Source organism: Notothenia coriiceps, unplaced genomic scaffold (assembly GCF_000735185.1).
Source record: "Notothenia coriiceps isolate Sejong01 unplaced genomic scaffold, NC01 NC01_scaffold00024668, whole genome shotgun sequence".
NCBI lineage: Eukaryota > Metazoa > Chordata > Actinopteri > Perciformes > Nototheniidae > Notothenia > Notothenia coriiceps.
The window spans coordinates 3,678,444-3,692,203 of NW_011357369.1; the positions used below are offsets into that span (position 1 = coordinate 3,678,444).

At 40.8% G+C, this 13,760-nt stretch overlaps 1 protein-coding gene, 1 non-coding gene and 1 pseudogene across 2 annotated transcripts in view; 2 read left to right on the forward strand and 1 right to left on the reverse strand.

Moving 5' to 3' along the window:
• Positions 1-1,906: 1,906 nt before the first annotated feature.
• On the reverse strand, positions 1,907-5,315 carry LOC104955691 (fermitin family homolog 3-like; annotated as a pseudogene).
• Positions 3,260-3,331, forward strand: trnaw-cca (transfer RNA tryptophan (anticodon CCA)). The gene has a single exon. It is a non-coding gene; the product is annotated as a tRNA-Trp (tRNA).
• A 752-nt stretch (positions 5,316-6,067) lies between the features above and the next one.
• Positions 6,068-13,760, forward strand: part of macrod1 (mono-ADP ribosylhydrolase 1) — a gene marked incomplete at its 3' end in the record, with an annotated part of 107,569 nt that continues 99,876 nt past the window's right edge. Inside the window, exons 1-3 of the mRNA XM_010782978.1 lie at positions 6,068-7,059; positions 8,089-8,187; positions 8,889-8,996. Coding sequence (XP_010781280.1) covers positions 6,669-7,059; positions 8,089-8,187; positions 8,889-8,996 — 598 coding nt within the window. The remainder of the gene's footprint in view (positions 7,060-8,088; positions 8,188-8,888; positions 8,997-13,760) is intronic.

The following is a 13,760-nucleotide window of genomic DNA, read 5'->3' on the forward strand; positions in this document are numbered from 1 at the left end:
CTGTAGGGACATTTAATGAACTTCTGCTGTACCAGGCCCTTTGGGGAGTTCCCGCCGGGTGTGGAGAGGCAGAATGAAAATTCAAGCATACGGAACGAGGCGAGACACCCCCCACCCCCCCAGGGGTTCACCCATTGCCGTATGCGTTGCGGAGACCCCCGAGGTTGCGAGGACACATTCGGGATATGTACTAGTAAAAGACTAATGCTACTTTATCGTGGCGGGAGGGAGAGGGTTGCAGGGGAGCGGACGCGACCGCAGTCTTCTCCCCTCCTTTCTCTCCGTCCGTGGCAAATAATTTGTAAGTAACTATGTTCTGTGTCTCAGCATTAGTTAAACAAATGTTCGAGTATTTATGTGTTTCTTCTGGAGACTAGCCGTGAAAAGATTAAACATGCCGTTCTAAATTAATTGCGCTGTACAACTGGCCGCCTAAAAAAAAAAAATTTTGCTTTGAGCGGCGTGCCAAGGAGTCAGGAAACCTCTCTCCGCCGCTCCACCACAAAAAGTAGACGACCACCTGATGGACTCTCTATATGTCGTCCTCTTGTGCAGCAGGTGGCGCCTCTTATTGTCTTCCCGTTGGTATCCTTTGGACGAGGCCCAGAAGGAAGCGACGAAAACCCATAAACACACGTCGTGCGGTGAATGTTCCGGGACCGTATACATGACTTCGCAAGGTCGTAAAGAGGTGCGCCAGGATCAACTTGCCTGTGTAATTCTTAGTTACGCACGACTTGCCTTCTGAAAAAACGTAAAGCATACGCAAATGGCATACGGCAGGAGGGGGCCAAGATTCGGGTTTGATAGGCCAAGTTCTCTAGACGTAAAAGTTTCATTTTCAGTTGGTATATATTGGGATTTATATCAGATATAATTCTTGCTCGTTTTAGAAGTTGTATATACTAGCAAAAAACATGTGTTTTTTGGACTGAGAGAGTTGTTGTTGCTGTGGGACTTCTTAATACCTTGGAAAATGCCGTTTAATACTTTTTAATACTTTTTAAAAGCCTTAATTTTCGCTAAATTGATTTATCAACTTTTAATACTTTTTAAGACCCCGCGGACACCCTGTAGTATCACAGTGTAGGCGGAGCCGTGACGTCATCTTCAATGAGAACCCCAGAAAAACAACACAGCCGTTAGCTGTTAGCCCTCAGAGCTCACAGCATCGTTTGCTGTGAAAGCATATAACTCTGTCCACACAGAATTAAATCCTGTGTTCCTCCGGTACTTTTCTTTGATTTATCCATAGTTCGCTCATCGAGCCGGGGGTCCCCGCGCGAGTGCCTCCAATAAAAGGCGCTCGCGCGGGACCGTAGCAGGATGTGACGCATATTTTAGTTGACCTAATTAAAACCGTTTTGTTTTTTATTTATGTGTCACAGTATCACCTCAAAATACAAGATACGAAACATTTTCAACCATGCAACAAAATATAAATAGTCCTACAAGTACTTTTATTTGATTTCCTTCTTATTTTTGTCTAAGCTCAAGGGAGCCAGAGCAGAGGGCTTAAAGGGCCGCATGCCGACCCCAGGCTTAGCCGATCTCCATTAGACACGCATTTTAAAAGGTTTTTTGCCTGCCGTCTGTCTGCAGACTTGTGAAAGCATTAATTCATGGTTTTTACTAACCGGAATCAGTATGTTGTTACTTCAGCATCATTTTGAAACGTGTATTACAATTAAATCACGGTCAAATATGTTCATTTTGTTGTAGTTGTAGCCCCCTTGCCAGCGATTCTCTCTCTAGTTTAACATACTCAGCCCGACTCAGCCTGGTTGTTCCTGGCCCTAGAACCACGATGTTATGGGGCCAGAAAAACTGTGAATTAGGACCCGCTAGCAGGTACTAGGCCAAGTGGAAACGCAACCGAAAACGGGCCGCTGACGTCACAGCTCTCTTAAACGGGGCTCCGCGCTGCAGTGGAAACGCGCCATAAGAGTAAAACGGTTCGCACTTTTAACATCCCTCGTCCAATCACGTCAGTTCAGAAGTAATGATTCAAATAAGTTAGTTAATAAATAAAGAATTGAATAATATAAGTGAAACTAGGAAAAAATAAAAAGGCAGAAACTCACTGAGCATCCTACAGACACCCATCACTGTCTGGAAGACGGAACTGGAGAAGCAGGCGCGGAGCCTCAGGGTGTTGCCGTTTGGAAGGCCCAGCCTCAGGGGCTTGTGTTGGGGCATGAAGACAAGCCGGGCGTCAGCGTGAATGCCATATTTCTCCAGAGTCCAGGCCGTTCGCAGCAGCCACCGCTGCTTCTGTTCCCACCACAGTGCATGGTCTGACCAATCACGCTTTATCTCTGCAGAGGACAGACACAAAACACATGTTGCTGCAAACTGAAACGCATAGAACATCTATAGTTTAAGCTATTTTGCATGAAGTGAGGCAGTAATCTTTGTTTGTTTCGTAATTCTCTCGATCAAAGTTTGGACAGGTTTTCCCATTAATAACTACGAAGTGGTACCCAAACTACTGATAGACCCTTTCATTAATTATTCTACTGGCCATTCAACCGACAAACACTCCTCTTAAACCAGGAGAACAAAGTCTCCTGTTTATCCCCATTTCTCATGAGATTCTGTGATGAGATGCTCGCTTGCAGACTTCAGATTTCTTCTGAAAAAAAAGTCTATCTTGCTAATGTCAATTTTGAATGTAATAATAATAACAATAATAATAATAATAATAATAATAATAATAATACATAGTATTTATGAAGCCCTTTTTCCTGGTGCTCAAAGAAGCTTTACAAGTTAATAATGACAACAAAAAAAAGAAATCCTACAGTAAATGTAGGCCTGACTCTGGCTTTGGATAAGGTTGGGAATTTCTTGTCAGGTATTGGAATGTTAATATTATTAATTTTAAAACTTTAAAGAGACATTATGAATAATGAACAAAACCTAGTTTAGGAATTGTATTACGGTCTGAATGGCTTGAAAGCACTTTGGTAATTTACAACATAGATTTCACCCTCATAAATTAATTAGATCAATTAGAGATTAATTAAGGAAATTTTACTTTTACTGAGTCAAATATAACTTTAACAGATCATAAAGTATATAACTTGGATCATTTATCAACAGTGATAAATATTTAAAACAATATGTTAGTCCTACCGTTATTAAACAGTAGTTTAGCGTAGAAATTATGTAAATGTAATGTCTGATAGTTTTCGCTTGTGTCCTTCCGCGCAGTCTGTGTGGTTTTAATAAACAAACCACTCGCTCATGGGCATCAGACTCTGTGGCGCAACGGTAGCGCGTCTGACTCCAGATCAGAAGGTTGCGTGTTCAAATCACGTCAGGGTCAGTCTTTCTGTTGCGCCTTTGTTTAATGTCCGTGTAGGTGTAGACTATGCGAAAATATGTAAATTTGACGAATATCACACTTAGAGATCTCGAAAATATCAAACAATTTATTGTAAATCAACAAAAAGGACTGACTCCCAATTTAAATGTCAGTTAAAGAAATACTTTCAAACATTAGTAGGCTTGTTTAGGCTTGTTTTTTAGTATTGAAATGTTTAAAGTTTACATTAACAGTATTAATCACCATATACAGAGACTGTTAGATAGAATACACCAGCATGTGATGCCATAAAGTAAGAATGATCAGGTTCATTCGGTTTCAAGATTGGAATTTAGTTTGACATGTTTGCTCTTTTAGGGCAAATGCTGAAGAAGTTTATTGCTAGGTTACTTAACTGTTGCATGATTTTTTGTAATGCATGCAGCATTATATCTTTTCAAGGTGTTATTGCATTGAACTTGGGACAGACAAAAAGACAGACAAACAATGAGACAGACTGAATGAAAGACAGACAGAGGGACTGAGACCTACGTGTCTTTTCCACCAGCTTCAGGATGACCCCTCCAACGTGGAGGTCAGAGGCCACGCTGAGGGTGACAGGTGGCGCGTCAGGCCCCAGGTCCTCCACCGTGACTAACAGGTCCCACGCCGACATACCGGGCGAAAAAGGCCTGGCACATAGACACAAAGGAGAAGAAACCAGAAAAGTCAAACACTTGTTATCAAAAGCTGGCCAACAAGTGCATTAACAGCTCAGACAAAACAGGCAAGGAAAATGGAGAAAAACTTAATTTACCGGTGGGGTTACTTTATTATGAGTTTTTTTCCAACACTTTGATGAAACTGCCAACACCCTTTTTAAAATATACAACATCATGTTAGGCGACAAAGCAATTGTTTTAGGGACCTGTGCATCATGAGTAAGACATATGCACTTTAAAGCATTATTTAATTGTTAACATTTCTGATAAAAAGACATTTAAAAACAAGAACACAACAATATATGCTAAGAAATGCACAAGAATACGATTTTTGTATAGAACTTGATTGATCTGATAATCCAAACCCTGCCTTAAGTTTACAAAGTATTTCAGACATAAATGAGACCTAGATGACCTTTCAGTCACACAGCCTCTCAACTTCGAAAAAGGTTTTCATCATAGTTCAGTATCACATGATACTGAGTAACACACACACACATACACGCACACGCGCACACACACACACACATACACTCTGGAAGGGTGCGTTGATCCTGGCAACATGTCCAGTTTGATGAGCACTTCCTGTTTCTAACTTGAACAATCACCAGTGACACACACTTCCGCTTACTGACCCGCCAATAGGAGATGTTCATCCAATGCCAATACAGCGACCCACTGCATGTGTAAGAAAGTGTAAGCCCATCTTAAATATATTACATTAAAGGATTAAACGGTTCATCTTTGCTCAATGTATAGGTAACTTTAAAGAATGGAATCACAGACAATGACATAAAGACTAGATGACATGCCTGCAACCCTCCTTACTTCTTTTGAAGCTCTTGACTTTCTTCATCTGCATGTTTTTGTATATAAGTTCTGAACCACGACCACTTCCACTTCATATTTTCACATTATATTTTGTTGAGCTTGTTGCCTAATAAATTATGCAACATTTAAAGTATAAACAAGCATAACGTGTACACATGAAGCCTTAAAGACCTCTCTGTCCTCATGCTTTCTCCCTTTCTCTCACATCACACACACAAATTGAAAGAAAAATACCGTCAGTCTCCTCCGTCCAAAGTTTTAAGATGTGGAAACTGGTGGGACTCTTGTGCCTCTTTCACACCTCTAAAGAAGTCCACCCAGGTTTTCTGAGAACAATTTTCAGCAGTGTCGTTCCCCTCTTGCGCTGGGTAGGTTGTGGTCTGTGTAGCTGAGTCTGCGCTGCTTGTGTCAGTTCTGTCAAGAAAGGCTTGTTCCTTTTTTTGTCAGTTTCCGCCAGGCGGAAATGTGAAAAGAGCTCAAGTTTTGACTGACAGACAGGCAGATAGTGAGTGCTGCATAAAAGGCAATGTGTGTGTAGGTGTGTGTTTTTGTGTGTGCTCAATATTAGATGCTAAAAAGACAGACAACACATATTATTGCTCTCCTTAGTTTGGCTATTTCTCTTTAGCCTCCATTTTATGGGATGGAAGAACACAATAGATTGATTATTGGTAAAGATTGTGTATGTTGCATATAAGCAATGAGTAGTGTTAACGTGAGTATCAGTTTTTTAATGCCTTTTCAGATGCAAAATAAAGAATAAACAGGAAATTGTTTAGCCCATCAAAACAGCAATTAAATAGTTTGCGAAACTGAGAGCAGGCATAACGACCTAGGCAACTAAGTAATAATAATAATAAATAATAATAATAATAATAATAATAATAATACAAATAATAATATTTCCCCAGCAAATGCCCAAGCAGTGTTGTTTTTTGAATATGCTATAGGCCTACGAGGATTTTTTTGGTGCAAATTCTCTTTATTTATCAACTATTGTATTGGCTGAGATTTTGAAGAATAGCAGTGAATTATTTATAAAAAATATGTTTCTTGCAAACACAGTCGAGTATACATTTAAATAAATAAAGAGAACAATGACATTAAATAATAATAATGACAACTAAATCTGTAAAATGTAAACTTCGATTATAAACATTTATTATGAAAAAAAGGTAAATGTTCTTTTCAAGTCCCTGTACAGTTTGTTGTTTAGTTGTTATTTTCCTTTTTCGTAGCCTGTACAATGTACACAACATACTCTTCCATTTGACCTCTGAATGTTTATAATGGTGAAATAAATGCGTACCAATTCTGGTTGCGCAAATGATATAGAGTTCAATAACTTATATTTGGATAAATACAAATCTATTGAACATATCATTTTGATGTGTACTTCTTTAATCTAGATAGGAGGCGTGGAAATGTGGTCGTTGGCTTTCGCCTTCCCACTTCATCGGAGTCGGGGGTTTACATTCCATGTGAGATTAACATAGAGCTGCACTTGTCACATTGTAGCATACATTTTCGCTGGTAATAATATGAACTCTTAAATACCGGCCTAGATATCTTACTTCGTTCAATGACACGATACAAAGCAGTTTTGCGGTTAACCAAAACCTACAAGCACCCCTTGTAAATGGTGCATTCCACATGTGGAAGTCCAAAACAAAAATGGCAATGAGCTCGAACCTAACCAACGTTCAACTGCTAACACCGAAACTGAAACCTAACCCCGGTGTGTCTGACACTGATCCTTGTAAAGCTTCGTAACACGAACCGAGCCCCCTCGGCGTCACTCAGGCATGGCACTTCAAATATCAGCTCTATTTTCATATATGAGAGCCTCACGGTGCACTACTCTGTCCCGTGTCCGTGCTGACTTCCAGGCAGCCGGTGTCAGGTTTAAACACGGTGTAACTCCTGGAAGCCCCCCAGGTCCTGCTCGCGGCCATATTAACGCTGCTCTCCGAGCTGAAAAGTTTTCCACCACACCGACAAACGCAGCAATTTGGAGGTCCAGCCAGGTAAAGGCTTCCTCCTCACCCCGAGGCTGGCTGGGGAAGGTAGCCCTCGGTGCCACCCTGGGAGTAAGCACATTTGCTCTGGTCCACTCTCTCCACACCGGAACAGTCACCGCCATGGCCCGCAAACTTAACCTGAACTCCGCTGATGGAGACTGGAAGGAGACCAAGGGTGAGACTCTTCAACCAAGAAAGAGGAGATTTTAATGTAATATTTACAACAGCTACCGTGCAATGTGCTTTGTGAACAAACTAAAGAGACACATGTGTGCTGCCTGTCACATGACCAAAACACACCTCCAACTCTCGCTGGCTGATCGATAGACCTAGTTTAGTTTATTTGCATTATAAAAATATACACAATACACACGATGGAAACCCCCCCAGTGGGTAAAGGAGAGGAAGTCCTGAATGGCTTTTTCACATTCATCTTCCCCTAATTTAACAAATAAAAAATGACATTAGGCCTACTCATCAATGACGACAAACAATCAACAACATTTCAAACAAAAAACACACCAAATAATTTGTACAAAACACACAAGTAAGCATACACTGTAAAAGAAAATATAGAATGAAAACAGACCAAACAATATAAACCCTAGAATAAAATATGTAGAACCAACAACATCATCCTATTTTGAATATCATTTCAAGATAAAAAATGAAATATTTCTTTAATTGTGTCCTTAAAAAAAACGGAATTATAAGTTATTTGGTAAAATATGATGTAGCTTCAGTTCTCAAATGCCTAAAACAAGCGATCAAGCAGTCAAATAAAAATGTTCAACGAAAAAGAGTACAATTATTTAGGCATAATATTTGGTGTTTTGTCAAAGTGGAGCTTGGATACTATTAACGTACAATAGGCCTATACTGTTTATACACAATAAATAAAAGATGAATGAATGATGAAAATCTATACTTCAACAAACTGACTTTAGCGCAAAGCCTGTTTAAAGAACATTTCATTGTGTTAAAATAATATCATAGTACACCACATGCTTCAGGTTTTGCTGTAGGAATCGTTTATTGGGGGTATGCATGAGCTTTTTTGTTTTATTCTTCATAAAGCTTTTTTTCAGTCTGGTCTTCCTGAAGTACCATGTACTCTGTTTCTTAAAATACATAGCAAGGGTATTTTATATCTAGCTAACAGGTTATTTTCTTCCTGTCCTCTTCCTTTATTTTTCTCCTTCAGACTACTTGCTGTCTCTGTCTGTGACGGACAGGCGTCAGCACTACAGGACATCTGACTTTGTGCCACTGCACGACATCGCAGTGTGGACTCCCACTGCAGGTCAGACACCCGACATCAGTCACAGTCTCTGTCAGGTTCATTCAGGGTTGGGTGGTAGTGCCAGCGAGAATTTAACAGAGGGATGCAGTATGAATAGTGGCATTATCAGATATTTGGCCACATCACACCATAAGCATTTTAAAATGATTAATAGCAACATATAAACAGATGGAAACGTCTTTTATAGAAAATGTAATATTGTCATATGTAACAAGTCAAGAAAATGAAGCACACACAATGTAAAAGATGAATATACAGACATAAGATGACATTTCATGTAAATATATCATCACACCTTGGAAGTAGGTGAAGTTTGAAATCCCTGCTTTACTCAAATGTTTTGGAATATTTTAGTTGACTCTATTCAGTAAAGATTTTCTAAAATGTTTTACTTTAATGAATAGTGGAATGGTGTTATGATCTAACTCCTGCTCAGGATTACGACATTAATTATTAAATTAATGTTGTATACCTTTCATTTTCTTTTTAACTCTGTAGACCCATAAGAAATAATGGTCAGAAATAATAACAATACACAGAATCCTCCTTAGCTTAACACTTGAGATATCACTATTGTAAGAATTGTAGTTGTTTTGGTCAACTATCGGATCAATATTTATAGACGTATCATTTCAAGTTTGCCAGGTAAATAAAACTAATCCAGAAACTGACTGTACTGTATGTTTGTGTCAAATCTTTAGGCGGTTCTGAAAAAACAGTTTACCCGAGGAATAAAAAGTTGGACAAGAAGATTTCCCTCTACAGTGGGGACATCACCAAGCTGGAGATAGATGCGATTGTTAATGCAGGTATGTGTGTGTAAAGGGGTGTGTTTATAGGGTGATCCGTTCGGAGATTAGACATCCAACATGTCTCCATTTATCTATTTTTTCCCCCACACAATTGAATACAAATAAAAAACAAGAGAAGCCATGTTTTCATTTCCTCTTTTTGCAACAAAAGTAAAAGCAATCAGCAGGCAATAAGCAACAGACACAGGAACAACTACATGAAGAAGAAAGCCAACTAGTCGGGGAATATGCAAAGGATGATAGAGTAAAGAATTGCTTAGTGCTTAACTAAGCTAAGCCCCATGTTTGTTTGTGCATCAATGTGGATGTATGGTATATCATTTCAGCAAAAAATTATTGAGGGCTGTTTGTGCTCATTATTGGTATAATGTTTTCTCAGTGTGTGGGCGGGACAGCTACAGCTTCTTTACGGTTACCAAGAGGTTTTCTACTGTGATGTTTTTTTTTAGGCAATGTTCACACAGTAAACATGAAGCAAAACTACATTTTTGTTTGGCATTAACCGAGGACAAGTAATTATAATAATAAAAGAAACAGCTGTAAAAACTAAGCTGCCTAACAGAAAAAAGCAGATGCCAATTCTAGTAAAAACAAAGTGTTAGTCTTACCTCATACATTTTGATTAAAGGACTCAAATGATCTTTACACATCTTGTAGTCTTTGCTCACATAATACACTTCCTCCCAGAAGTTATTGTTTCCAGCACTTACGACAAGGATAAGACTCTTTTTCCGGTCACCATTAGATGGAGCCAAATGCCAGTTCATTCACTGAAGACCTTTTCCCACGGGGCTGTTGGGACATGTGGGGGAAATCTAATCGGTGTCTTGGCACAGCCAGTGCGTCGGGAGAGAGGGAAGAAGGCCAGCATGCCTAAATGATTCTTGATAATGATGCTTTAGCAGAAAATGATAGATCTTCACTGGCAGCTGACTGTCAGCAGGTGTGCACTGTGCCAGTGTGCCAGCCTTCAGTGAATAGGTTGATCTTTCACTCTCATTTAGGGCATTACTGCAGCTAGTGTCTGTGCTTGCGAGCATTCGTGCATCTGCCTGGAAATGTTAAAGTAATTACGTGTGTGTGTACATACGGTAAGTGATTGTAATTTGTCTCTTGTGTGGCGACTTTGTGTGGCACTGTGGGTTTTACAAGAGCTTTTTTACAGAGTCGCACGATGCAAAGTAGCATGGAATTAACAAGAGGAAACAGCTAGTAAAGTGTCATTTAGCAGAGAGGACGAGGCAAGGTGAGGGAGGAAGTCTGAAAAGACACAATGCCGGAGGAAACATGACTGAGAGACAGAGTGAGAGAGTCAGCTCACAGACTCACAAAAAGCGAGGGGAGAGTCTGGAGGAGTGAAGAGAAGAAGATAGAAGAGACGTAGGGAAAGGACACGGGCTAGTATTTAAATCTCAGACTGCATTGCCATGGCAACAGGCAGGTACAGGGTACCCACAAAGAGGTTTTGGGCAGCAGAGTCCTATAATCCTTTTTCTGTCCGACTGGCTGGCCAGCTGACTGTCTCTGTAGTCATTTTGTTGACTAAGCGACTGACCTTTTCATTTGATGACTAACTGATTGAGTAAGAGGCTTCAATGATGTCAGTCGCACTTAAAGCGATATGACAATAAAGTAGAAGGAGACAAGATAAGAGACATCGAGAGCCAAGAGAACAATTAGAAAAGAGACAGTTAGTTTTGCTCAATAATACAATTGCTTGCAAGCTTATTCTCCTGTTGCAGATCTAACATCCAAGCATCAGCATTAGAAAAGCAGACAAATCAGCGCCTGTGGTTTTTGACATACGGAGGGGAGTGTTGTGGATTTCTTTCTGGCTGCTATGAGAGGCCTGGAAGAATAATTTAGCTCATAACACAGCAAAGATTCAATTGAAGCCAACTGTGGCCAATTATACGCTATACTTGTAGACTGGATGGGAGGGCATCTTCCAGGCCTGACGGGGGATTAGCAATTGACTTCAGGCACAAAAACACACAGATATAGAAGTGGATACATGCAGATACAGACAGACAGAGAAACACTGGAGACCTGGGAATAAACAGGTGGAAACTAAGTAATATGCTGCTTCGCCCTGGCTGCGGTTGCATGGTTTAATAAGGATGTCTTGTGTCTTTTCTTCATCACATTTCCTTAACCTCAATGGAAACCGTCTTGTGGTCAAGAAAAGATGTGAAGGAGATTCTATAAGGATTTCAGTTACATTACATTACATTGCATTTAGCTGACGCTTTTATCCAAAGTGACTTACAATAAGTGCATTCGACCAAGAAGATACAAACTTGAAGAAAACAGAATCATATAAGTACATAGGTTTCATAGAGCCAAAACATTTCAAGTGCTACTCAACTAGCTTTAGATAAGCCAGTCTTTTATTAGTATATAAGTGCTTTGATAGTAATTCTATCGCTCGAAGTGGAGTCGAAAGAGATGAGTTTTCAGTCTGCGCCGGAAGATGTGCAAGCTTTCTGCTGTCCTGATTTCAATGGGGAACTCATTCCACCATTTTGGAGCCACGATAGCAAACCCACGTGTTTTTGCTGATGGGAACTTGGGTCCCCCTCGCAGTGCGGGTGCAGCGAGCCGTTTGGCTGATGCAGAGCGGAGTGCACGTGCTGGGGTGTACGGTTTAACCATGTCCTGGATGTAGGAAGGGCCAGATCCATTCACAGCAAGGTACGCAAGTACCATTGTCTTGAAGTGGATTCTAGCAGTTACCGGAAGCCAGTGAAGGGAGCGAAGGAGCGGCGTGGTGTTGGAGAATTTAGGAAGGTTGAAGACCAGACGAGCCGCTGCATTCTGGATGAGCTGCAGAGGTCGGATGGCACATGCAGGTAGACCAGCCAGGAGGGAGTTGCAGTAGTCTAGGCGTGAGATGACGAGAGCCTGGACCAGAACCTGCGCTGTTTTCTGGGTCAGCTGGGGACGTATCCTCCTGATGTTGTAAAGAGTGTATCTGCAGCAGCGGGTTGTAGCAGCAATGTTTGCAGTGAAGGACAGTTTGTTATCTAGGGTCACACCCAGATTCCTTGCAGTCTGAGTCGGGGAAACAACAGAGGGGCCGATGTTGATTGTTAGGTCAAGAGTGGGACGTTGAGCTTGAGGTGGTGAGCCTTCAAGTCTATTGTAATGCACTATTTGAGACAAGTGTCCGACTTAAGCAAGATAGCACACTGAATTGTTTTAAAGATTTTCAATGCCTGCATTAAGTAAACTTTAGCATGGGGGCGTTGATCTCACAACTGAAGACTGTCTCACTTCACGCAATCAGCTGTGCCTCAAGTCTATTGTAATGCACTATTTGAAGACAAATGATCCGCTTATCCCAGTACAAGAGGTTTTAAGATGATTCAGCTTCAGTATCCCCTTATAAAAGGCACTCAAGCCATTTCGTACAATCTGTTTAGTTAAAGAGACCCTTAGAAGGCCAGATGTTTCCAGTTTTTAAAGGATGTTCTGAACAAAAGAAGTTCCCAGATTTCTGCCTGAGAAACAGGTTTATTGAGCTGTTCTGAGATTTCAAAAACACAACTTTGATCTAGAATAACTACAGAACAGTTATACAGAGTAGAATCAATGGAACAGAGAGGTCTATGAACAAAATATAATTTACAGAGATTACCGAGTCAGCAGGAGAGTCCTTATCTGGTCAAGATAGCACACTGTTCTTCTCATTATAACTGTGACTGGCACGTTTTAAAGTCCACTAAAAGGATCTGCACGTACACTAGGCTAGACAAGTAGCCCACAAGAAATCCTTTCCAATACAGAATCACACCTTCTAAGAAGGATGTTTTCAATTCATCCCTAGTGCAGCGATTTAAAGACAATTAAACAGCAATTGTTTCAATGTTGCCACTACAAGGAATTGTTGGACGACATTATCTGTTTTCTTCTGGTAAAGGATGGTCCTGTGTATCCTTTGCTTACGGAGATAAGAAAGGAAGCATTGGAGCGGCTTCCCTTAGCATTTAGAAATGTAACCATCTTCTTATCATGGCTTCCACTTAGAGGAACTTTTCTTTTCCAAAAAATACTTTTCGAACACAGCCCACCTTCCTTCCTTCCATCCTTCTTTGCTTCCTTACTTCCTTCCCTCCTTCCCTCAGTCAGCACTGATTGATCAGGTGAAGAGGGCGTTGCAGGGAGAATGGGCGGTTGCTGTTGGTCGTTTGTGTCGCTCTCAATAAAGATCGGATATACAGTAACTCTCCACTCCTCCCCTTCTCCTCCTCTTCTCCTCCCTCCTCCTTCCTTCCACACTTTTACAGCCGCTGGCTCCTGCCCACTCCTATAAAACACTACAAACATAAAAACCCACAAGCACTTAAGAGCCGTCCTGGTGAGGGGGGGGGGGATATTGGGGGGAGGAGACGGCGGGCAGAAACATCCTCCTCTTTACACCCCTCAATCACTCCGTCCGGAGAAGGAGAGAGAGATGGAGGGGAGGATATATTGTCTCTGATGGGCTAGCTGATTAAGATGGATTGCGCGATGAAATGTCTTTGGAGTGATGAGTTCTTGGAGTGTGTGTAAGTGTGTGTGTGTGGGCTCCACGTCTCTGCAACTAACTTTGCATTAAAACCTTTTTTCAAATTGATTAAATGCAAATTTGCTTAGCTCTACTGAGCTGCAGTTTCTCTCGCAAAAGTTTTATTCCTCATTTCCATTCCAGTACTTACTCTCAGCTGCCGTCGTCTTTATTGTGTTTGACATTAAATGCCATTTATTTTGGCCTACCTC